Below are 23,010 nucleotides of genomic sequence, written 5' to 3'. Positions count from 1 at the left end.
CTTTGAATCCGTCAGATGACCTCGGTCCATTGTTGGTTGCACAAACGCTCAGCATTCATTAGAATTTCAAATGCCGATGAATGCGGATTGCTTCTTTAGCTGTTAATATTGCACTGAAGTTCCATTTAACTCCCCAACATTTTCTAGACACCATTATTGCTTTTTTTTGCACACGTGGCAATAATGTCCTCTCTACTCATCTTCCAACCAAATTCTACCAAAATGTTAAAATTTTTCATAGAAGAATACTGGAAAAGGTATTGTCTTTTCTCTCTTTCTCTCTTTTCCCTATCTCTCTCTTCACTCTCTTTTGTTTGGTAATGACAACCCTACTTTTTTCCACTACTTCCAAGAGAGCTGCCGCGCAACCAAACACTATTTACCACTATTCCACTATTCTTTTAGACAAATCAAATGCTTGTCTCCTCCCTTTTGACTTCTTATTCTACTACTTTCTGAGCTACCCCAATTAAAAAAAGAAGTGATTTTGTCAAGTTTCAAAGCTTTCTCCATTTAAACTGTTTTCTTTTCTCCATGTGGAAAATCAGGTAGAAGTTCATATAATTTTGAATGATCCCTTCAACTTTCTCAGACACTTTTCATCCTTCTCGTTGAGTTCCAGCACCTTTATTTCCATATTTTCTGGCATAGTTTCTTCTTGAACAATAGCTTTGGAAATCCTAGTCACACTGAAAGGTTCAATGTTAAATCTATCAAATTTTATTTGTTGAAGGAAACCTGATCGCCACTGAAAGGTCTAAAGAATCAAATGCTCGTAGGGACTTGGATTGGGGCCCTCTGTTGGAGAGTAGGAAATCACATATCCATGAGCTAGATATTCTACTGGAATTTTGTAAATTGAAGCTACAGTTAGAGTTTGGGTGTATTCTCTTTACAAATTTCTGTTACAACCATGGGTGGGTGCACAGTTTCTAAGGCTTACTAGTGTTTTGACCAGCATTAATGTGCCACATAGTCTACCAGTCGCGTTTGGTTGCATGTTTTGGTTAAAACTAATAGGAAACTACCTGCCTTGTCCCCTCACTTTTCTCCCTCTCCCTTGTCTGCTCATGTAGCATAACTTTTGTGCCCCGCCAAAGTACCTGAGAAAAGGTGGTTTTTTGCTAAGTAGAGTCTTGGGAATTAGCATTTTTCTCTCTTTTAAATTGGTAATGACACTCTTATTGCCCCCATCTGGTAATGACAACAACAACAAAAAACGACTTGACAACCAAACACTACTTACCACTACTCTATAAGAAGACTACTCCACTGCTATTACACTTGTTTTCACTGCTACACTTGTTTGACCACTTAAGTTCTACTTCACCACTGCTCTACGAAACAACTACGTGCAACCAGTCATGAATGTGATTTAAGGGACCAACTTTACGCATTCTTATGGGTTTTGGCATATTGTCTAGGTACCTATGATTGATATGAGATCATGATCTAATAATGTTAGCAGAGCAGTTGGATTAAAAAACCCTTGGCGGAAAACCATTAGAAAATAAAATCCCAATAAATAATTTACACAATGATCTTAATTCACACACTTGCATTGATTTCAAGCAAGATGAAGGGGCGTTCCCCTCTCACTTTCCGGGCACAAAGTTGGTGGCATAGGCCCAAGCGTTGTTGTTAACGGGATCCGCAAGGTGGTCCGCCAGGTTCTCCAATGGACCCTTGCCAGTCACAATGGCCTGAACAAAGAATCCAAACATGGAGAACATAGCCAACCTTCCATTCTTAATCTCCTTCACCTTCAATTCTGCAAATGCCTCCGGATCATCGGCGAGACCCAAAGGATCAAAACTACCACCAGGGTAGAGTGGGTCCACCACTTCCCCAAGTGGCCCACCAGCAATCCGGTAGCCCTCGACGGCACCCATCAAGATGACTTGACAAGCCCAGATAGCCAAAATGCTCTGTGCATGAACCAAGCTAGGGTTACCCAAGTAGTCCAGTCCACCCTCACTAAAGATTTGTGAACCTGCCTTGAACCACACGGCCTCACCAAATTTGACTCCGTTGCGAGCGAGTAGCTCTGGGAAGACGCACCCAAGAGCTCCGAGCATGGCCCACCGGCAATGGATGACCTCGAGCTCGCGGTTCTTCGCGAAGGTCTCGGGGTCAGCTGAGAGCCCGGCGGTGTCCCACCCGTAATCACCTGGAAATTCTCCAGTGAGGTAGGATGGGGGATCACCGGAGAGCGGTCCCAAGTACTTGACTCGGTCGGGCCCATACCACGGGCTGCCTGAGGGTTTGGGTACGGTCTTACGCATTGTGACCCTACCTTCGCCGAGGAGTTGGGAGGAAAAGGGGGCGAGGTTGAGAGCCTTTCCGGCAAGAGAGGGAGAGGAGAGGGCCATTGAAGCCATGTTAAGCTGTGTTTTTTTGTGTAGTGGAGGGAATGTTGTGAAGAGTAGTGTTGGTGGGTCTGTTTAAATAGTTGTCTGATTCTTATCTATGGATATCTATATCGCCCTTCTCATTGGTTGATGCCAATACTATAGCTTGATGTTTACTGCCTAGTTGCCACTCCCTATGCCATGCATGAAGTCCTGATATTCTTCTTACTATCTAGCAATCGAGGCATGCCACATGTCATTTGGATAATATACCTAGCTAGTAGCAACAAAGCCCGGATAGATATGAGAGGGATGCAACTTGAGCCGGCTCAACCCAAACCGGGCTGGTTGAACCCGCTCGGGTTGGGTTGGGCCAGGTTGCGTTAGGATTGAGAAAAGCCATCCCGATTTGATTTTAGAATGGGTTCGGGTTGACGTTGTTTTGGGCAACCTGACCCGACCCGACCCGACCTAACCGGGGCTTATCACGATTTTCAGAATAATAAGTTAATGTTGTTTTGTGTGTGTTTGTTTTTTCCCCCTCTAGGCCAATCCAATTCAACCCAACCCAATTTGGAAAAGATAGGTTAGATGGGTTGGGTTAGGGATGATAGATTTAGGGATCAGGTTGGGTTAGGGTTGAACCTCCTTGATCGAGGCTCGGGTTGGGACAGGTTAGGGTTGAGGGCATGCTGCCTCGGGTTGGGCTAGGGTTAGCCTCAAACTGACCCAGCCAGAATTGAGTTGCACCCCTAGTAAAAGATGAGAACACTTTATGGGCCCCATAAACAAAATATCAACATGATCTAGCCCATTCGTCTAGTGGGCCTTAGGGGCCATATCCTGAATTGCTTCCAATCAAATGATCTTAACCATCCGAGAAATTGCCTTTGTTAGCAGTAGAGATCTTGCATTGCCTACTTCTTGGTTTGTTGATTGTTTAAACTTTTCAAAACAGGAGAGGTCTCTTCATAAATTTTCTTAGAAGTTTAAGTGTCTTTTTAAATGGGAAGACATCTCTGCCAAACATTTTCCTATCGAATCCTACACCATGTGATAGATCATAACTGAAGAGAAAGACAGGTTTCACAATACTGGAATAATCCCTTCTCAATAGTGAAACCAAAGTTTACACTAGCCCAAGATTCACAACCGAAATAGAGAAAAAGAAACCTTCAAAATATAGAGAAAAAAGGGCAAGTTGGCACTGTGCTTCACATCACAAGCTTGCAAATGAGAGCTTCAATGGAGGTCTTCCTAGTGGAGAATCTCTACAAAAAAAATTCCAGCAAAAGTGAGTAAATAAGATTGGCTTAGTCAATGGAGGATAGAGAGTTAATAGCTTAAGAAAGTGGTGGTGGGTATGAAAAAGTGGAAATTTAATGGCTTAGGGAAGTGGTGGTAGGTTTAGAGTTTCAAAGAAGGGTTTGAATATGAAATAGGAGGGAAGTGAGAAAATTAAGAAAAAGATGGAGTAAACATGTGTGACTCACACATGTGCAAGCAAGGCAAAAATGACCAAAATGCCCTTGGACACAAAATTACTTTTTCTGTCCACACCACATCTCTCAAAACTCAACTCAAATAAGCCTCTGTCCCAAACTAGCTGGGGCAAAAGGGCAGCCCAGTGCATGAGGCTCCCGCCATTGCCGGGTCTGGGGAGGGCTAGATGTACGCAGCCTTATTACCCCTGCTTTGCAGTAAGGCTGTTTCCGTGACTCGAACCCGTGACCACCAAGACTACATCTCTCAAAATAAAATAAAACTAAAACTAAAAAGAATTAACTTGCAAAAAACACACTTTAAAAACTAACAATAACTTAAAAAGATTGAAGATGAGTGCTTCCTTACATCATATCATCACACTATAGTTCCATCTTTCCACTGTGCTAGGCTTCTAATTTTCCTTCAAATAGCCTTCTTATTCCATGCTTCCAAACCAATTGTTCTTTTTCAAGAATACGTAAACTGAAAATTGCTAAAAAGAAAGGGGCTGTTGTGCTCCTTTCTAAACAGTACTTGAGGCTTGAGCTCCACCTGTGCCTCATTTACGTGATCACATCCGTTGATCTAAATTTGAGAACACCTCCTAAGAGCCCTTGATCTATCATTTTTTGTAGGGTTCCAACAAGAAAAGCTAATCCAAGGATTTTGTAGTCCATTTGTGATAGGACAATGACCATGTGAGTCACTTCGTGATGTTTTACAGGATGAACGGTCTCGATTGAATATACACCTCCCCTCAATCAACCCAATAAAACAGAAAAAGAAAGAGAAAACACGTTGACAATTTAAATTCCAAGAAAAAAGAACTCAGTGACGGTGTTAGGGACAGCCATACCAATTATTGAATTGAAAACAGTCCAATAATTGGTCTTGGACTGACAATCGGTTGTCATGATCTTAAGGACCTGTTCCTGTTCGTTTAAGATTACGACAACCCGACTTAAATTTGAGTCAAATAATCAGTTGGCCCTCACAATCGATTGTAATATTGGACAATGGTTGACAGATGGGCCGCCACAAGGGGTTAATAATTTAATATTCAATGTGGGTGGGGCCAACATGTGATCATAGTGGACAATGATTGACAGTGATACTTTATTAATAAACGTAAGAATTTTCATTGAGCGCGTCTCACCATGGATTATTTATTCAGGGAAATCATATCACCACTACCGTATTTTGATGATGGCACTCCTCATTTTTTTTAAAAGTATGATGATCCGAACCGTCCATTAGATGGGCCACAGCCTAAATAGGTAGTGCCCCAAAAATAATTTCCATAGGTTGGTCCTAACCCTCCAATCTATAGATGGACTGAATATCAGAGGGTTAGTATCAACCTATGGAAATGATTTTTGGGGCACAACCTATTTAGGGTGTGACCAATCTAATGGATGGTTTGGATCATTTGGATCATCCTATGGTGCGAGCAATACCGTACTTTTTAATAAAGTGAGAAGTGCGATCATGAATACGGTAGTGGTTACTATACATAGAAACCAATATTAGCGCACCAAAATAGGCCACGTGTCATCTATTTTCAAATGTCAAACCCACTTTTTTTCATAAAGAGGACTAAAGAAATACTCCCGCGAATATCTCTCTCTCTCTCTCTCTCTCTCTCTCTCTCTACCAGACTTTTTTCGGTGCCTTTTTTTTCTCTCGTTCTCTGTTAAAAAAAACCCTCTCACAAAAAAGGTCAAAAAGCTGAAAAATCAGTCTCAAATACGGAAAATTTGAATTCGAAGCTCTGCCATTGGATCTTAAAGATCAACCCATCTCTCTTCCCTCTTTATTTTCCCAGGTTCGTGGCTTTTCGTGTCGTTTCATTGAAAATTTAGGGCTTTTTTTAGTTTAGTGAGAGATCCATCTTTCTATATAAATGACATTGGTTATCAGAGATGGAAAATTAAAGAAACGTGAAATCCATCTCTCTATGTAAATGACACAGGTAATCAGATAATAAAATAAAATAAAGAAACGTGAATAGAGTAGGTTTTAATGCATTTTCATGTTTTTTTTAATAAATGGTGCATTTTCAGGTATTTATTTTTTGCATTTTCTCTCTGTTTTCAGGTAATTTGTTTTTTTTTTTCAGACTCATTTGTTAATAATTGTTATGTTACTTGGGTTTGATTTAGAGGGACGAAAAATTATAAAATTAAGGTAGAAAATGCCCTTGATTAACCATCTCTAAATTTGCATTTTCAAATTTCTATCCACATTTTTTACTATCTGAATTGGTGTATTTTCCTCTTGGATATATTCGCTGTTTCATGAGGTTTTGGTGGATTTGATTCAATATAGGGTTTTATATTCATCTTTGATTACTAATAAAGATTCTGATGGGTTTTTTTCCCCCTTTCTGTTATTTGATTCACCTTATCTGTATAAAATTGACAACTCTGCACTTTCTTAGTTATTAACTTGGCATCAAAACCAGCATGTTTGGGTTTGGAGGAATTTTAGCAGATGGTTTTAAAGAGAACTTTCACCATCATGATGTTGTTGGTTACATTGGCTTTATGACAGCAGAATTTACTGTGTACTTGTGGAATTAGGAAATTGAAGAATTTGACGATTGAAAGTTATAAAAAGAAATAACTTCTACTAAACAGACTTACTTTCCCCTTTATATAACCTAGTAATAAGAGGCTGAATCTCAGTGTATCAAACTATTAGGACAAAAGACTAGTTTGTAAGAAACAGCTATCAGACACCCATTTCTTTGTTTCTGGATATGTAAAGACTATACATAAATTCTAGGGGATGCATGTAATATTTTTCAATGTACGCCTAACCATCTAATAAGTTTCAGAGAAAGATCTTCTATTCTTTGGGGAAGAGAGCATGTAACAAAGTAACCCAGAGACGAATTTGGATGGTGTTAAACAACAGGAGTTTCCAAAGTCTTGCAATTCATAGAAAAAAATCTGTCAAGTAAATCAAGCGCATACTCGCTTTGAGATAGGTGCATTTCTTCTTTCGTTCTTTCTTCTCCCACTCCGAGAAAAGAGCAAAGAAGCCCCAAATCCTTTTTTTCATATGATTCTTTCAAGTTGTTTTTGAGTTTTTGAATGCCACCATTGTCTCTTCCTATAATGTTGATATCATCAATATGCATCAGAACTAAAATTATCCTTGACTGCATATGTTTGACAAAAATGAGTTATGACATATGCTTCTCTTGTATCCACTATGTCAGAGTGCCTGATGTAGTTTGTCAAACCACGCTTGTCAAACCACGCTATGGGAGCCTGTTTTAAGTTCATAAATGGCCTTCTTGAGTTTGCATGCATAGTTTTTCATGTCTGCAACTTCAAAGTCTTCTGTCTGTTTCATGTAGGGCACCTATTTAAGAGACCCATGAAGAAATGCATTTTTCACATCCATTTGACTAAGAGTCCATCCTATAATATTAGCCAAGAGTAGACTGAATCATACCAAGGTACTTTTGATTATAAGAATAAATGCCTCATCATAGTCAAGGCTAAGGTTTTAAATTTTAGTTTTGGTATGCATGTTGGTTTCCACAGAACTGGGAAACTTCTTGGTTTCAGTTGAAAATTTTGGTGAAAATCTTGTAAAATCATGGAAATTTATGGAAGCATATGCTAATGATGAGAATTTAAGAAAGATGAAACTTCAGAAAATGTTCTTTTTTTCAAAGAAAAACTTTAGGCAATGCTGAAATTGTGGACCTATATGAAGCCCACCAAAACAGTGATACATTCTTACTAATTCATCCTTTTTTGCATCTTAAAAGTCAGGAATTATTGTCAAAAGTGAGAACACATCACTCTCTCACTCTCTCTCTCTCTCTCTCTCTCTCTCTCTCTCTCTCTCTCTCTCTCTCTCTCTCTCTCTCTCTCTCTCTCTCTCTCTCTGTGTCTGTCTGAGAAAAATGTTCCTGCGCTGGAGCTCCCTGCGCTTAAGTGGTTTATAAAGCCTCCCATTCGTCGCTTCTTGTGGACCAACAAAGGGGGACCCTCTAAACTAACGAATGGGGGGCTTTATAAACCAATTAAGCGCAGGGAAGCTCCCTGCGCTACGGCGCAAGAACACTTCTCTCTCTCTCTCTCTCTCTCTCTCTCTCTCTCTCTCTATATATATATATATATATATATATATATATATATATATATATATTATGCATGTATCCATATGTGTAAATAGGTTGGTATATTATATATGTTGTGTAATTGAACTTTCTATTGAATATTTATTAATAGTGCTACCATTTTCTGCACTTTTTCAAGAATCCAAAACTGAAATCAACAGTTCATACGGTTGAAAGAAAAAACACCACTAAACCAATGGAAAAACACCACAGCCTTCGGGTTTGTTCATTAGTCCTGGATGATGCTCACTTAAACAGTTTTCAAAGTGGCAGATAAACACTGAAGCTGAAGCATGAAACAGAGCAAAACAATATATATATTTTTTATGGAAGCAAACTTGGGAAATTGCTATCATGAACATAGATGAAATATTCTTCTCATGGCATTATTTCTTATGGACGAGGAAGTGGGTTGGTCCTTAGAGACTTGCTGAAATAATTAATCAGTTTGTTGATCTTTGTACCTTGTATAATCCATCCCTTGTCCTCATTCCCCAGAGTGCTAACAATATGGTGGACCTGTTGGCCAAAGGGGGAGTGGGTGGAGATTTTTTATCTGATGGGCAATCTCCACCCCGTGTTTTTTCCCAGTTTTCTTCATTCGTAATAAAGTTTTGCTTACTGTTTAAAAAAAAATTCTATGTATATGAGCTTCCTCAAAATATACTTTTCCATAGAAAAAGCAATGCATACTTCTCAGTCAACTAAAATTTTCAACAGAATTGAATGGAGAAAAGTATCATTTCCATAATGATCTCCGGATGCTCGTAAGTTCATGATAGAAACGACAGTAGTAGATCAACTCTTTAGGTGTATTTACCACGATGAAAGGAGGAAGTTTTAATGGATTGAGAGGTAAACAGTTCTTGCTTGCTCTCATCATTCTCATTTGTACTACAATTGTATTTTGGGCGTGGGAGAGAACCCCATTTGTCACTACAGTGCTGCCACAAGAGAATCAGCTCGAGATAAAACTTTCTCCAGGTCTGTCTCATGTCCTTACCTTAACGTGGCTGTTTTCAATTTTGATGGCCATGTTATTTTTTCTTTTATCTTAAGCTTTTGTGTTGTCTTTGTCACGTGCAGCTGATGTAACAGAAAAGAAAAACACGTATGTAGAAGAAAAATTTTCACATGCACACGTGGTAAGAGAGCAAGGATTTGATGCTTTGCCTTCAAGTTCTGAAATCACAAGCTCTAATGAAGAAACAAGAAGAGATGAGGATTTGACAAGATTTCCTATGGAGGAAAAAGGTAGGTTAATTCTTGCTGCCATTCATTTGATGTCTTTTATGTTTGTAAATATGGGTTATTTGATGAATTTTGGGTAAGGTTTTCCAAAACTTGCTTAGTAACTGTTGCATTTACGGCTATAGCTGAATGAGTATCTTAGTTGAGGTGTATTCTCACGTTTCCTTTCATTAAATGCCTTGGGCACTTTCAATGGCTTGTGCTATTTGGTGAGTTGTGTTTTCATAACCAGGAACCTAAAGAGATATTCATTAAAGGTGGTTTGTGAGCAGTTTCATTTTCATCCATTGACTTTTGACTGATCATCCATGCAGGTTGTAACTATGCCAAGGGAAAATGGGTTGCAGACAGCAGACGGCCATTGTATTCCAGTTTTGGCTGTAAGCAGTGGCTATCTGAGATGTGGGCTTGTAGATTGACCCAACGCACAGATTTTTCCTATGAAGGATTCCGATGGCAGCCAGAAAATTGTGAGATGCCGGAGTTTAAAGGGTCGCTATTCTTGAAAAGGTATGATTTTGAACTTTTTTATCCTGATTTTCTACATCTCAAGGTTCAAAGGGGTGGGATGATAAACCCTATTTGCAAGGGAGGGGGTGATTTAACTTTTTCTCATTTATTATCATGGGTAATCTTGATGCTCTTTTGTGCTGATAGTGATAATGGGTTCCAGAATGCAAGGCAGGACTCTTGCTTTTGTAGGAGATTCCTTGGGGAGGCAGCAATTCCAGTCCCTGATGTGTATGATCACAGGTGGGAAAGAGAGTCCGGAAGTGGAGGATATTGGATGGAAGTATGGTCTTGTCAAAGCTCGTGGTGCCGTACGACCTGATGGTTGGGCTTATAGATTCCTAAGCACCAATACTACCATTCTCTATTACTGGTCCGCGAGCCTGTGTGAATTGGAGCCCCTAAACATTAGTAATCCAGCTACCGAATATGCTATGCATCTTGATCGGCCGGCAACATTCTTGCGCCAGTACCTTCACAGGTTTGATGTTTTGGTTCTAAATACAGGACATCATTGGAACAGAGGGAAGCTTAAAGCAAATCGATGGGTAATGTATGTCGGTGGCGTGCCCAACAACAATAGGGCACTTGCAGGAATAGGAAGTGCCAAAAATTTTACTGTTTACAGTGTTGTTAAGTGGCTGGATACGCAGCTTCCAAAGCATCCAAAACTAAAAGCCTTCTTTAGGACCATATCACCCAGGCATTTCGTCAATGGAGATTGGAATTCAGGGGGGAGCTGCGATAATACCACTCCGTTGGCTGGAGGGAACCAGGTTTTACAAGACAAATCTAGTGACCCTGATGCTGAGGGTGCCGTGGAGGGAACGAGAGTTAAGCTTTTGGACATTACTGCCCTGTCACAACTGAGAGACGAGTGCCACATATCCAGGTACAGCATTAAAGCCACACCAGGTATGCAGGATTGCTTGCATTGGTGTCTACCGGGCGTTCCGGATACATGGAATGAAATCATTTTTGCTCAACTATAAGGTGTCACTGATGGCTATTTCTTATGATTAAGCATTTGGCAAGTTGGTGCTATTTCTTATGAATCAAGACAATTATGGAGCTATGTTGGAGCGGTTAATTGATTGGGAAATACCATATTGGGTAGTCTGAGAGAAAGAAATGCACCCTTTTTTTTTGAAAAGGGCAGAAAGAAATGCACCCTGATTCAATTGATTGGCATCATCCTTGCTTGGAATCTATCACGAAAGAAGCAATTTTTTTTTTTTTGTATAATTCAATTTTTTCTATGTGACCCTATTGTAGCATTGTATAAGGGGAGAAGTGCGTTTTTGTAGCATATCATCATAAAATGCATTAGTATTTTCAATTTTGTTGTAAGATTTTATTTGGAACTTTGATATATTTTTTTATATAAATACCATTTAAAATACTTTTTATTTAGAAGTATTGTGTTAGCCTCTGTTGCGGCTGGAAAGTATTTTCTAGACTGTCCCAAGCCACCAGTAATACAAGTGGAAGTTCCAGACCTGGTTGTGCGTGAAATTCTTCAACTATATTTCTACGGTAAAAACAGATGTTATTTATTTCTTGCATAAAGCCGAACCATGTATAAAATATGGAATTGTGTGTGCATTATTATTATGTTTCAAAATCAATTGTTTTAGAGATTTGAAGAATTTCCGTCTCTTAAACATCAGAATTCATAATATGAAAATGCTTCTCAGTTTTAGAGCTTGACCAGTTATGGCAATGAAGAGGTCTACCAGTTATGGCAATGAAGAGGTCTATGACATCACCCGACTGTTTCCTTTATAGCTGTAAAGATTTGTAGTAAGCATTTTTGTGCAGAATCATTTTTTGCTTAAGTTGAGATGAGATCTATAACTTTGTTGTATGGTATGGCTTTCAGGATGCTGATGGTTCCAACAGGTACATCATGATCTAAGGTAGTGCAATTTTTCTCCTGCCGTGATAAGCATTTATATCTTTGCTGCAGGCACTAAATGTCAGTGCCGTGTTATATCTTCCTATCAATGTTCACATGACCATTTCATGTGTATGTGATGTTTCTTCAGATCCACAGACAGAGGTCTGCCTTATATTATTTGACATCTTATCGGCTCCTTTTTGAAATATTTTTATTTATGCCCATTTGATTGTTTCAACATATTATTGCATGAATCATATTTGTCTCACCTATAAATCAAAGGTTTAACAAATTCAAAATTTGACATAGGAACCATACTCCACTTATACTTAAATCTTGATTAAGTGTTTTGGGTTTGTTTAAACTCTTGATAAATCACCCACTTCAAATTCATATGGAAGACAAAGCTAAGATTTCAAGTTTCGGTTTCAGTATGTGTTTCAATCGTGATGGAAATGGAAATATGTCGGTGGAAATTTTGTAAAATCATGGAAATGTAGTGAAACACATGCAAATGATGACCATTAAAGATAAAACTTTAGGAAGGGCTAGAATAAGTACAAATACACACTAAAAAATCATTACATGAAGAAAACCCACCAATAATAGTTTGACAACATCGAAGACCTGTCAATACCATGTCTGGTAATTCAAATACATACAAGATTTTGCATGTAATTCATATAAATATTTATACACACTACATATACACATGCAATTCTTATAAATATAATTATGTAATGTATAATATATCACTAATACACTTATGCTTTTGGTTTCGGTACGTGTTTGGTGGGGATGGAAATTAGGGCTGCAACTCGAGCCGGGTTTTACCCGACCCGAAAATAGCCTGGGTTGGGTTCAGGTTTCATGGGTTTCGGGTCGAGCCGGGTTGAGCATTCAAAAGCCCGCATGAATCTCTGGTCGAGCCGGGTTTGAAGGGGCCCGACCCGACCCGACCCGAGTTACATAAGTTATAGTATGTACATTTTTTTCTATTGTTAGTTAAAAGTTAAAAGTGAAAACCCACGCACCCACTGTTATTGCGTGTGAGTGTAATTTTCGCTTCTATGAGTTGAGTTGATTCAAGTGTTTGATTCAGCATTGTTTGATTGTAATTACAACATTGTTTGATTACAGCATTGTTTGATTCAAGTGTAATGTGAGTGTAATTTTTACTTCTATGAGTTGAGTTGCCTTGCCAAACAAGAATTTTCCTTAAAAAATTGCGTCAACGTGAAAAAACCCGACCCGACCTGACTTGAGATTTATCATGGGTAGGGCCGGGTTTGGGAATCGTGGGTTTTCCGAAAAAAAACCCGACCCGACCCGACCCGACCCGACCCGAGATATTTCTCGGGTAGGGTTGGGTTCTCCAAAACCCGACCCGCCCGACCTGAGTTGCAGCCCTAATGGAAATAGAAACATATTTATCATTTTGTGTTGGTTTTGGTGGAAATTTAAAACCTTGAATAAAGGAGATGAATTAAGAAAAAAAGGATAAGGAGAAGAGAATGAAGAAAACAAAGGTGGAGGTTGAAGTCCAACAGCACAACCTATGTCCTTTATATATAAATTCAATCTTAATTACAATATGTGCCATTAGGGCAATCCATGATGGGCCACATCCTACTAATGATAATAACCTATGTTGCATGGATTCGGATTCCCGTGTCGGGATCCGACAGATTCGAGGTCTTGGATTCGGCAAGCCCCAAAAAGTTGGATTTGGATTCGGTAATTTTTAAATAAAATAATTTTTTTAAAATTTAAAAAAAAAAAAATTCATGAAAAAATTGAGGGTAGAGGTTTGTTGCGAGTTTTGTATCAAGAGAGTCGAAGGAGGAAGGAGGTCGATGTTCGAAGGTTGAGGCACTAGGGTTTTTTATTAAAAGAGTACGGGTGGTGCTTTCATAAAATAAAATAAAAAGAAGTTAAGAAAATGCATATGGAGGGAAAATATACAGGATTTGCATTTTAAAAGAGACAACGATGAATCGAATACGCCTGAAAAAACAGGATTTGTGCGGACAAGAGACAACGATGAATCGGATTCGCCCGATTCACATGTGAAGACATGTCGACACAGATTCGACATATGGGAGCAAAGAATCCATACAACATAGATAATAACAAGGGGAATTGATTAAAGAACAGCACCAAAACACACTATATATTAAATTAAACTATCTTAACTCCTAAGAAGTTTGAATATCTTTTATTATGGCATGATATTTCAGAGATTCCATAAAGGCTCTTTGAATGTTTTAAGCACTTGATCATTTTTCTCATTTTTCTTCGGTCTAAAACGAAACAAAAAAAGAAGTCTGTCCTTTGACCTAAACTCTAAATCCTAACTATCAAGTTGCATAAATTTGGTTGTTTGCAATTACTCAAATGCTGCAAGGAACAAATTTCTCAGAAACCAAACCTCTCATCTCACTTATAACCTTTATGAAACACTAAAAGCAAGGAGAGAAAACAATGACTTTGATTGAAAACAAACCTTGTTGGTCTTGTATCTAGCTAGACCTTCCTATCAGACTCGAATGGAGACACATGGACATTATCTGATGACCCATCAAACTCTTAGGTTTCTTCCAAGCACATCATCCCAAATCACCCACCCCCAAATTTTGGGTTTCAATCTTTCATGGTCCCCTGCCTACAGCTAATTAGACGAGATGATCTTGCGTAAGCATACAAGATGGGGACTAGTATTAAGAAACTTATACTCAAACAAGAGCTTTTACAACGTAAAATTGAGTGAGCTCGAGAGAACGATTTGGAACAAGTTATTTATTGAACTGCCTGAGTTTGAAGGATTCTTCATTCGACTCGGTAAGACCAAACCGACTCTACTAGGGCGAGTCAACGACTCAGCATTTCAATATTAATGGAGACATAAATCTCTTCTAACCTAATATTTCCCACACTCTAGATCTGACCCCGCACAAATTCGATTTTTGTGGACAAGGTGACCATCATGCTCTCGAGCCCATACCCTTGATAAGGACTCTGTTAGACCACTCACTCCATCCCATCCCACTTTTTTTAGGAGCTGCTGTTCATATGTTCATACGGCCTTTCATCATATAATTTCTCCGGTTTTCTATTATTTAAAGGGAAATAATTTCAACACAAACATTTTTTATACAAGACGCTCATGTTTCCTATCTTTTAGCATTTAAAGAGCTGTAAAAGATAAGAAATATGAGCGTCTTGTATCAAAACATAGTTGTGCTGAAATCATTTCCCTTATTTAAAGCTTTGAGCTTTCTGGACGTTCCAAAAATCAATTGAGTCCAATCCATCTTGCATTTAAGTAGTGGACCTTTTGGGAGAAGGGACAAATTCTTTGGAGGCTGGTACCATTCATTATAAGGATAAACATTCTTAAGAGTCACTATTAAAATTTATAAGGCATGAAAATGGCAAGAAAAATGCTAAAAGGTGGCGATTTTAGGTTCTTTCCTAACATCCACATTTGAGCCCCAAACTTGTACGCCCTGGATTTAATCCGATCAATTGATTACCAACAAAAGTCCAGCCCATTGCCATTGACCGGGCCTTGATTAGATGATCTTTATCCAGGTTTCCAATACTCTGCCTCGTCAGAGGGTTAGGATTATCTCATGGAGATGATTTTTGGAGCAACAACCAATAAATTAATGGTTTGGATCATCCAATAATATGGGTCCCATCTTAAATAGGCCGTGCCCTGAAAAGTCCTCTCCATCCCAAGTTCCCAACCCTCCAATCTATAGAGGTTTCTACAACGTGTTGTCCCCTACAGATCCGAGGGTTAGGATCATCCTATGGAGATCATTTTCTGCTGCGGCCGGCCTATTTAACTGGCCCAATAAATGAATAGTTTGGATCAACGACTAGGGTGGACCAATATTAAGAAAAAAGATAAAATCTTGCACGACGTTTGGACACCATATAAAGAATTCACTACCACTATACAAAGTGGAGAATTTATATGGTTTGTGGCGTGAGATATTTTTCAAAAATTACCATGGGCCCACTCATAGGATGATCCAAACCGCTCATTTGTCGGCCCACAATGTAAATAGGTTGTACCCCGATATATCACTTCCAGGTTAGGATCATCCTATGGAAATGATCTAAGGGTACCGCTTATTCACGTTGTGGCCTGAGAAATGATCCGTTTGGATCATCCTTTGAAGTGGGCCCCACAGTATTTTTTTGAAAAATTCTGGACTAAACCCATGCACCATGTAAAAACTCAAGTCACTAGCATTCTTGGGGTGAAAGAGTAGACCCCACCCCATCAAAACATGAGGTCTAAAATGGTGGGCCCCACACCTATGCATGGGCTTGCGTGGAGATAGTGGGCCCTCCCCATCTAAATAAGAGCCTAAGAGGTGCATGGAGCATGGTGAGCCCCACAGGATGCATGGGAATATGGGATTGAGTAGAGTTGGCGGGACCCACCACTTGAAACATGGTGTAAAATGATGGGCCACACTATGCATGGATTTGTTTGGACAGCGTGGGCCTCACCCCATCAAAACATGGTATAAAATGGTGGGTCCCACCATAATCAAAACAGTAGGTGTCCATTGGTGGGCCACCATGGAAAAACTCATATAAAGTGATCGATCCATGATCACTGGGCTCTTTGACCCGCCTTTATCTGTAGTTTTTTCTTTATTTTTCAATCGAACCCCGACCAACCCCATGATTCCCTTAACTGAAACCTACCCACCAAAACTGCAGCAGCTTCACCCAGCAATTGAAAAATCACTCAAATCAATCTCTTTTCTTCTCCAATCTCGTTATAAACCGTATACAATTGACGAAGCTAAACAGTTCCATGCCCACATTCTCAAATGCGGGTTCTATTCTAACGTCTCCTTTATCAATCCCCTTATTCATCTCTATGCTGTTAATGGCAGTTTAGATGACGCCCACCAACTGTTTGATGAAATTCCTCAACGAGATGTTGTTTCTTGGACCACCTTGGTTAGCGGGTATGCCAAATCAAGCAAGGTGGGCAATGCTAGAAAGCTGTTTGATGAAATGCCTGAGAGAAATGTGGTTTCTTGGAATGCTTTGATTTCTGGGTATGGGAAACATGGTGATGTAGACTCTGCCCGCGGGCTATTTGATCGAATGCCACAACGGGATATTGTCTCTTGGAATTCCTTGATTTCTGTGTATGCTAGAAATGGGTTCTTAGGTAAAGTGTTTGAGACTTTTCGGGACTTGTTGGTGGCAGATATGATGCCAAACAAGGTGAGTATTTTGAGTGTTCTTCCCTCAATTGCGGATTTGCGTCATTGCTTCCTAGGCAGATGTGTTCATTCCTTGATTCTCAAAATTGGAATTGAAGTGGATTGCTTGGTTTGTTCTGCTCTTGTAGATATGTATTCTAAGTGCGGTGAGCTAGAGGCGGCTTTTCAAGTGTTCGAAAGCAACCCTCGAGAAAATGTGGCTTCTTGGAACCCCATGTTGACGGGATTTGTCCGGAATAATAGTTATGAAGAGGCTTTGGAATTATTTCGAATAATGCAATTGATGAACGTCAAACTGGATTATGTTACTATGGTTGTTGTTCTTCCTGCGATTGCACATTTAGGAGCTCTTGGTATAGGAAAATGGGCTCATGCTTATATAGATAGGAATGGAATAATAATCAATGTCACTCTTGCATCCGCTCTTGTTGATATGTACTCAAAGTGTGGCTGCATAGAGATTGCACTGCAAGTCTTCAGTAGAGTTGAGGATAAAACTGTTGAGTTATGCAATGCCATGATTGCCGGGCTAGCTATACATGGCAGAGGAAGGGATGCCCTCGAACTATTCTCGCAAATGCAAGTGGGAGATTCAAAATTTGATGATATAACACTCGCTGGAGTCCTAAATGCGTGTAGTCACTCTGGCCTTGTCAATGAAGGCCTCAGTCTCTTTGCCGCCATGAGCAATGTATACAAGATAAGACCCAAAATCCAGCACTATGGGTGTGTGGTTGACCTTCTATGTCGTGCTGGGCTGCTAGAAGAGGCAAAAGAGCTTATAAGGAACATGCCCATCAAACCCGATAGTGTTATTTGGAAATCACTTCTTGGAGGTTGCAGAGTTCACGGCAATATGGAAATTGCCGAGTTTGCTGCAAGGCATCTGATTGAGTTTTATCCAAATGATAGTAGTTCTTATGTGCTTATGTCGAATATATATGACGCTGCCGGTCGCTCGAGCAATGCGATTACGGTGAGGAAGATGATGAATGATGGGGGGATAAGAAAAGAGGCTGGTTTAAGTTCAGTGGAGTTGGGTGGTGTGGTTCATGAGTTTCTTGTGGGAGACAGATCACATCCTAGGGCAGAAGAGATATATGCCATGTTGGATGAGATGGTTCATAAGCTCAAATTGGTTGGATATGCACCCAACACAAAGCTAGTGTTGTTTGATATTGATGATGAGGGAAAGGAAGCTGCTCTTTATCATCACAGTGAGAAGTTGGCCATTGCTTTTGGGCTTATCAACAGTGGCAATGGGGAACCTATTCATGTCATTAAGAACCTCCGTATGTGCGACGACTGTCATGTTGTTATAAAATTGTTATCCAAGATTTATGACCGAGAGATGATTGTTAGAGATCAACGACGGTTTCATCATTTCAGGAATGGAATGTGTTCGTGCATGGATTACTGGTGATATTCTGTATTCGCATATGGATACTGTATACATGTTTGAAAAATGCCAACTCTAATGTCTTTATTCGGTATGTGGCCGTATTGTCCAGTATTGTATGCCCAACTCCATTTGTTGGGCCACAATGTAAATAGGTGGTGCACCAAAAATCATTTCCATACCTAACCCTAAGATCTATAGAGGTTTAGTACAGTCCACTAAGTTGTGCGCCAAATTTCCATAAGATGGAAACCTCTATATATCATAGTGTTAGGGTCATCCTATGGAAATGATTTATGGGACACAACCTATTTACGTGGTGACCCAACAACGGACGGTTTGGATCATCCTAAGGAGTGTGCCGTACAGTATCGGATCTTAAGATGGGCCGATTGGCTAGATCACGTCTGTCAAGTGGACGGCTCCGATAAATCTAATCCATGTTTGCCCTAGGGTTTCTCTTTTCAGAATACTAAAACCCCTTATAAACGACGCATTCCCCTCTAAGGCTTTCTTCTCATTTTAGGGTTTTGCCTTTTTCGTTCTATCTCCCGCCGAAATGAAGGTCCTCGCAGCGTTTCTGCTTGCCCACCTCGGTGGAAACTCACAGCCTTGTGCCGGAGACATCAAAAAGATCCTCGGATCGGGTAAATCTAGGGTTTCTTTTTTTAGGGTTTGCTATTTCTTTTTCTTTCTATCTGCTAAATCTAGGGTTTCGTATCCGCCTTTCTAGATCTCGGCTTCTTTTTGGCTTTATTTAGGGTTTGTTATTTCTTTTCTTTGGATCTGTAGTGGGAGCCGAAGCAGAAGATGATATGATCGAGCTTCTACTCACAGAAGTCCAAGGGAAAGACATAAACGAGCTTGTTGCCGCCGGATTAGAGAAACTCGCATCGGTTCCGGCCGGAGGCGGCGCCGGAGTACCGGTTACGGCCGTTTCCGGTGGAGGTGGAGCCGCTGCCGCAGCTCCGGCTGCTGCCGAGCCGAAGAAAGAGGAGAAGGTCGAAGAAAAGGAGGAATCCGATGATGTATTGCTTCTGAGGACCCCAAAATTTTCCTTCTTTTTTTCCAGCCGTTTGGATACAAGGATTTTACAGTCTATGATTGTAAGATCCTCGATTTTATAAGCTGAACCTGGATTTTATAAGCTAAAAATTGGATTATATAAGCTAAAACCTGGATTTTATTACCTAAAACTTGGATTTTACAAGCTAAAACCTGGATTGTATATTTTCAGGATTGTAAAATCTAGGTTTCAGCTTATAAAATCTAGGTTTTAGCTTATAAAATCCAGATTTTAGCTTGTAAAATACAAGCTTGGATTATAAAACCCATGCGCCTCCAAACGGCCTTTTTATGTTTTTGCATCTTATTTTAGCCTATTCTGTTTATGCTGATCTTCATCTTGTTTGTTATTTATTGCAGGATATGGGATTTAGTTTGTTTGATTGAGAGGTTCCATCTTATTTTGGTAGGTATGACACATGTATCTGCACCAAAATATTGGTAGTTTGGAAGTTTTAGTTAGGTTTTTTTTTGTTTGAACTTCTTCAGATTAGTGATAAAGAGTCGTTTTGTCAACCGCTCTGTCTTTCATCTGATTCAATACAATTGTTAGCGTTCTGTTTATTCAACCGTACTAAATTTGCTGGATGAGTCACTATAAGATTCTAAAACTGTTGTGCATTCAAATTTTGGTAGAAATGGGGCATCGGCAGTGCTATTATACTTTAATGTGCCTGCACGGTTTTGTTTTGTCACGACTGTGTAATGTGTGTGATTTACAGCTGATGGTGCTGCTCTCGGAAGTCAATTTTTTGAACAGTTATTCTGCTATTGAATCTTCTTGATTAAATGGAATTTTTTTTTTTTTTTTGAAATGGTGAGTTCTAATAGAAAGAAAAGACCACGATCAAGGTGTTCATGGGATCAAAGAGTAGGATAAATAGAATTGTTTTAAATCAATTTTTGGATCATATATGCAAAATAGTTATTTAACGTGCATCACTAGAAATTGCTTTTAATACGTATCGTGATACTATGGAATCGATTAATTTGATCCTAGATATATTCTGTTATGTATTTGTTGTAGACTCGGTCTGACTATGATTTGGATTGTGCCAATTGGGGGTTAGAACATTGGTAGCATGATCATGCTTTATCCTCTGTGTGGTATGTTTGTGAACCATATTTGCCGGAAACTCCTTGGGTAGGTGGGAAACCCGTTTTCCCTAAAACGCGTTTCCCGCATTTCGGAAACGTTTCCGAAACATGATAAAAAATTGGAGAAATGTTTCCGAAACGCATGGGAACCATATGAGAAACTTATGTAAATCATGTGTGAAAAGCGTGATAAACGTATGCAACACTTGTTAAAAACGCTTGTGAAACGTGTAGGAAACATGTGTGGAACTTACGAAAATCATTTTGGAAAAAACACATCAAAAATTGTGGAATAGATATTAAAAAAAAAACAATAGCATATATTGTAATAAAAATAAAAGTAAGAAAAATTCAAATGGAAATTGAAATTAATAAAATTTAAATCTAAAAAACCACATATTTCGTGTTTTCCTTGTGTTTTATGTGTATTTTTTTCTATGATTTTCTATCGTTTTCACGTTTCTCGTTTTCCCTTTTTCCTTTATGTGCTTGCCATTTCCGTTTCACGTTTCGTTTCCCGTATTCGTTTCCCACCCTGGTAACTATGGTGTGAACCCTGCCACATGCGAAATATGTGACTTCTGTTTTCAGCCCTATCACAGGGATAAGTGTGGCCGTATTTACAAAGGCTGTAGATTTTCAAAAGTGTTTTAAATTTATGAATTGTTTTTTGCAAATGGAGATTGCAAAACTGTCTAAAGATTTAATTGAACTCATTGTTTTACGAAAGAAAAATGTTTTGTTTAATATTATATTTTGAGAGGGTCTCTCTTCTGAAATGTTTTCATCAGAAATGCGAGGTCTGGCCAGTTTAGGTTGATAGTTACTTAATGGGCTATCTGGCTTACTCTACATTTATTTTGTTTCAGATGATCAGTTGGGTTAATTCGCTTTTAGGTTGATGGAAATAAATATAGGAGATTTTTAGGCGCTGAAAAACTTATTTTATTATTATTTTTGCTTTGTTAGTAGGAACCTCAAATTAAAAATTGTAAAAAAACCTCAAAAACCTCAAATAGGAACCTCAAAAACCATTCAGAAGAAAAAAAGTAGGAACCTCAAATTGAGAATTGTAAAATCCTTGTTATGAAGCCCGTATATTTTGTTGTTATTCAAAAAAAAGAAAAAAAGGAGTAGTTTAAGAGTTATGGATTTATTAAGAATTTTGATAAAAATTGAGTTTATTAGATTATCATTGATATTATCCTGACTTGTCTGTGATGAGACCTTGCATGCTTTTGGGGTTAAGCCCATAGGTATGTGTTCATTGGCAGTCGGGTTGTGGGCATTATAGAAAGTGAATGAGATATGGTAAAGTGATTGAACACGATATAGGTTGGTATGGGGATTTTATGATTGGTGAAATAGAAAACCTAGGGCTCCCAATGCTTAGTTCCTTTCTTAGGTGGGCCAATGGAACGAGGCAGATTCTCTTGACAGTTATCCAATGGACAATGTGTCTTCCTAGTTTTAGGGATTATCCGACGACTACCTTCTATCGATACTGGGAAGAGATTATGTCAAGCTGCTATAGGATTGAGTGTCCCAAACCTAGGTGGGACCCCCTCCTCTAGGCTTCTTGAAGTTGAATTTCAACGATTCAAGCATTGGAAATTTGGATTCAAATGGGCTTTTTCGGGCCCATTTGGTAAAAAGATAATGTGGCTGAAGTGCACGTCCTCCGATTTGGGATTCAACTGGTGGATTATACTCTTATTGATCACTTGTTTGTTGATGGTGATTCCCTCAATGTAGTTAGATGGGTGAGATAGTATCAACTATTTTTTGAAGTTGGCCGATGCCATTGAGGATATCAGAGATTTGATTGAGGATCATGACTCATGACGTCTGAATTCATCATGTGTGGTGATCAACTAACTGTAAAGCAGATTGGCTTGCGTTTGGGGGTTGACAAGCATGAGATTTTGACATTTGACTGACTTCCCGAGGAGTTGGCATCGTTGTAGTTTTTTGTGTCTCTTGTTTTGTTTGGTTTTATGTTTGATTTCTCATATTGAGACTATCTCTTTCGTCTTTGGGTATCTAATGCATTTGCCATTGGAAAAAGGGTGTGTCTATTGAATGAGGATTCACTTCATTGGAGATAAGTTACTTAGGATTTGGAAGGCAATGAATAGTGGCAGGTGACTTATTAGAAGTTGCTGTGGAAACACTAATGAACACGTTGGAGATCTACTGCCAACTATTTGATGGTGTGATGAGGAACTAGTACAGCTACCTCAGTACCCTCTTTGTTGAGATTGTGAGATCTAATGAAGCAATTGAACATAATATTGGTTGGCATAGGGTAAAAATCTTTTATGATTGGTGAAATGGAAAATCTAGGGATTAAGCACTAACATCTAATCAGTAAAAGTAACTGAATGAATGTGGGATGTTCTAAAAAAGATTTGGTGAAAAAACAATCAAAAGTTTGCTGTTGTCAAAAACGAAATCCCAGAGATTAAAATATGCTTGATTCCATATTATTTGTTGGCGTTAGTTGGGTGCTTTTATGATTTTATAATCATGGTAAACCAGAAGTG

The 23,010-nt window shown here is 39.1% G+C and overlaps 3 protein-coding genes and 1 pseudogene across 3 annotated transcripts; 3 read left to right on the top strand and 1 right to left on the bottom strand.

The window, feature by feature from the left end:
- Positions 1 to 1,478: 1,478 nt before the first annotated feature.
- Positions 1,479 to 2,430, bottom strand: LOC143891777 (chlorophyll a-b binding protein, chloroplastic-like). The gene has a single exon (XM_077396307.1). The coding sequence runs from the start codon at positions 2,379 to 2,381 to the stop codon at positions 1,596 to 1,598; it is 786 nt and encodes a 261-aa protein (XP_077252422.1). The 5' UTR covers positions 2,382 to 2,430; the 3' UTR covers positions 1,479 to 1,595.
- Positions 2,431 to 5,488: 3,058 nt separating this feature from the next.
- LOC143845790 (protein trichome birefringence-like 14) lies at positions 5,489 to 11,080 on the top strand. The gene is made up of 5 exons (XM_077354201.1): positions 5,489 to 5,661; positions 8,698 to 8,961; positions 9,064 to 9,231; positions 9,543 to 9,738; positions 9,902 to 11,080. The coding sequence occupies exons 2-5, from the start codon at positions 8,802 to 8,804 to the stop codon at positions 10,728 to 10,730; spliced, it is 1,353 nt and encodes a 450-aa protein (XP_077210316.1). The 5' UTR covers positions 5,489 to 5,661; positions 8,698 to 8,801; the 3' UTR covers positions 10,731 to 11,080.
- Positions 11,081 to 16,345: 5,265 nt separating this feature from the next.
- On the top strand, positions 16,346 to 18,325 carry LOC143892042 (pentatricopeptide repeat-containing protein At1g08070, chloroplastic pseudogene; annotated as a pseudogene).
- Positions 18,326 to 18,807: 482 nt separating this feature from the next.
- Positions 18,808 to 20,055, top strand: LOC143891771 (large ribosomal subunit protein P2B-like). The gene is made up of 3 exons (XM_077396303.1): positions 18,808 to 18,948; positions 19,094 to 19,329; positions 19,727 to 20,055. Exons 1-3 carry the CDS (start codon positions 18,861 to 18,863, stop codon positions 19,751 to 19,753), a joined length of 351 nt encoding a protein of 116 aa, XP_077252418.1. The 5' UTR covers positions 18,808 to 18,860; the 3' UTR covers positions 19,754 to 20,055.
- The last annotated feature ends 2,955 nt before the right edge of the window (positions 20,056 to 23,010 follow it).

Source organism: Tasmannia lanceolata, unplaced genomic scaffold (assembly GCF_043159265.1).
Source record: "Tasmannia lanceolata isolate RefF3 unplaced genomic scaffold, GAP_Taslan_0.1 ptg000015l, whole genome shotgun sequence".
NCBI lineage: Eukaryota > Viridiplantae > Streptophyta > Magnoliopsida > Canellales > Winteraceae > Tasmannia > Tasmannia lanceolata.
Note: the sequence above shows the minus strand (reverse complement) of the source record. Positions and strands in the feature narration are given on the sequence as shown.